Source organism: Myotis davidii, unplaced genomic scaffold (assembly GCF_000327345.1).
Source record: "Myotis davidii unplaced genomic scaffold, ASM32734v1 scaffold247, whole genome shotgun sequence".
Classification (NCBI taxonomy): Eukaryota; Metazoa; Chordata; class Mammalia; order Chiroptera; family Vespertilionidae; genus Myotis; species Myotis davidii.
In genome coordinates this window covers 1,977,013-1,977,583 of record NW_006299593.1, presented here as the reverse complement: position 1 = coordinate 1,977,583, position 571 = coordinate 1,977,013, and the positions used below count along the sequence as shown (strand labels likewise).

Genomic DNA, 571 nt, shown 5'->3' with positions numbered 1-571 from the left:
ATTTATATTGCTGAAAACACTCTAGAGGGACTTGAGTTTAGTTTTGGCTCCATCACTAATAGCTCTATGACTTTGAGTAAATTACTGAACACTGCCAGATCTCATTTCCCTATCTCAAAAGTGAGAACATTGAGTCAAACTACTCTAAGTCTATTGATAACCTATCAGATCCTGATCTCTTTTCTATACAGAATGGTATTTTTGTCACTAAAATATGGATGGTTTGACAAAGTACATCTTTTTGAGATTGCACACATCACACACACGCACACATACACACACACACACACACCCTGACACTGTGCTCTGTCCCTAGGCCCCTATGAGAACCGCTCGGTGTTCGAGTCGCTGGACCTGGGCTGGAAGCTGTTGCGCATCTTCCCCAAGGAGATGCTGAAGCGCATTCCGCAGAGCGTGGTCGATGAGTTCTACTCCCGCGAGGGGGCGCCGCAGGACACCACGTCCGACACTGCATTCTAGCCCCGCCCTCAGCACCGTCCTCAGACCCCTGCCCCCCGCATCACGCCCATGCACCCCTCTTCCCCCCCCCCACCCCCCATCCTGAAGGTTC

General features: G+C 50.4%; 1 protein-coding gene across 1 annotated transcript in view; it reads left to right on the top strand.

The window, feature by feature from the left end:
* Positions 1 to 571, top strand: part of ATP6V1B1 (ATPase, H+ transporting, lysosomal 56/58kDa, V1 subunit B1) — a 26,060-nt gene that overhangs the window by 25,269 nt on the left and 220 nt on the right. The window contains exon 14 of the mRNA XM_015571475.1: positions 317 to 567. Coding sequence (XP_015426961.1) covers positions 317 to 480 — 164 coding nt within the window. The 3' untranslated portion in view covers positions 481 to 567. The remainder of the gene's footprint in view (positions 1 to 316; positions 568 to 571) is intronic.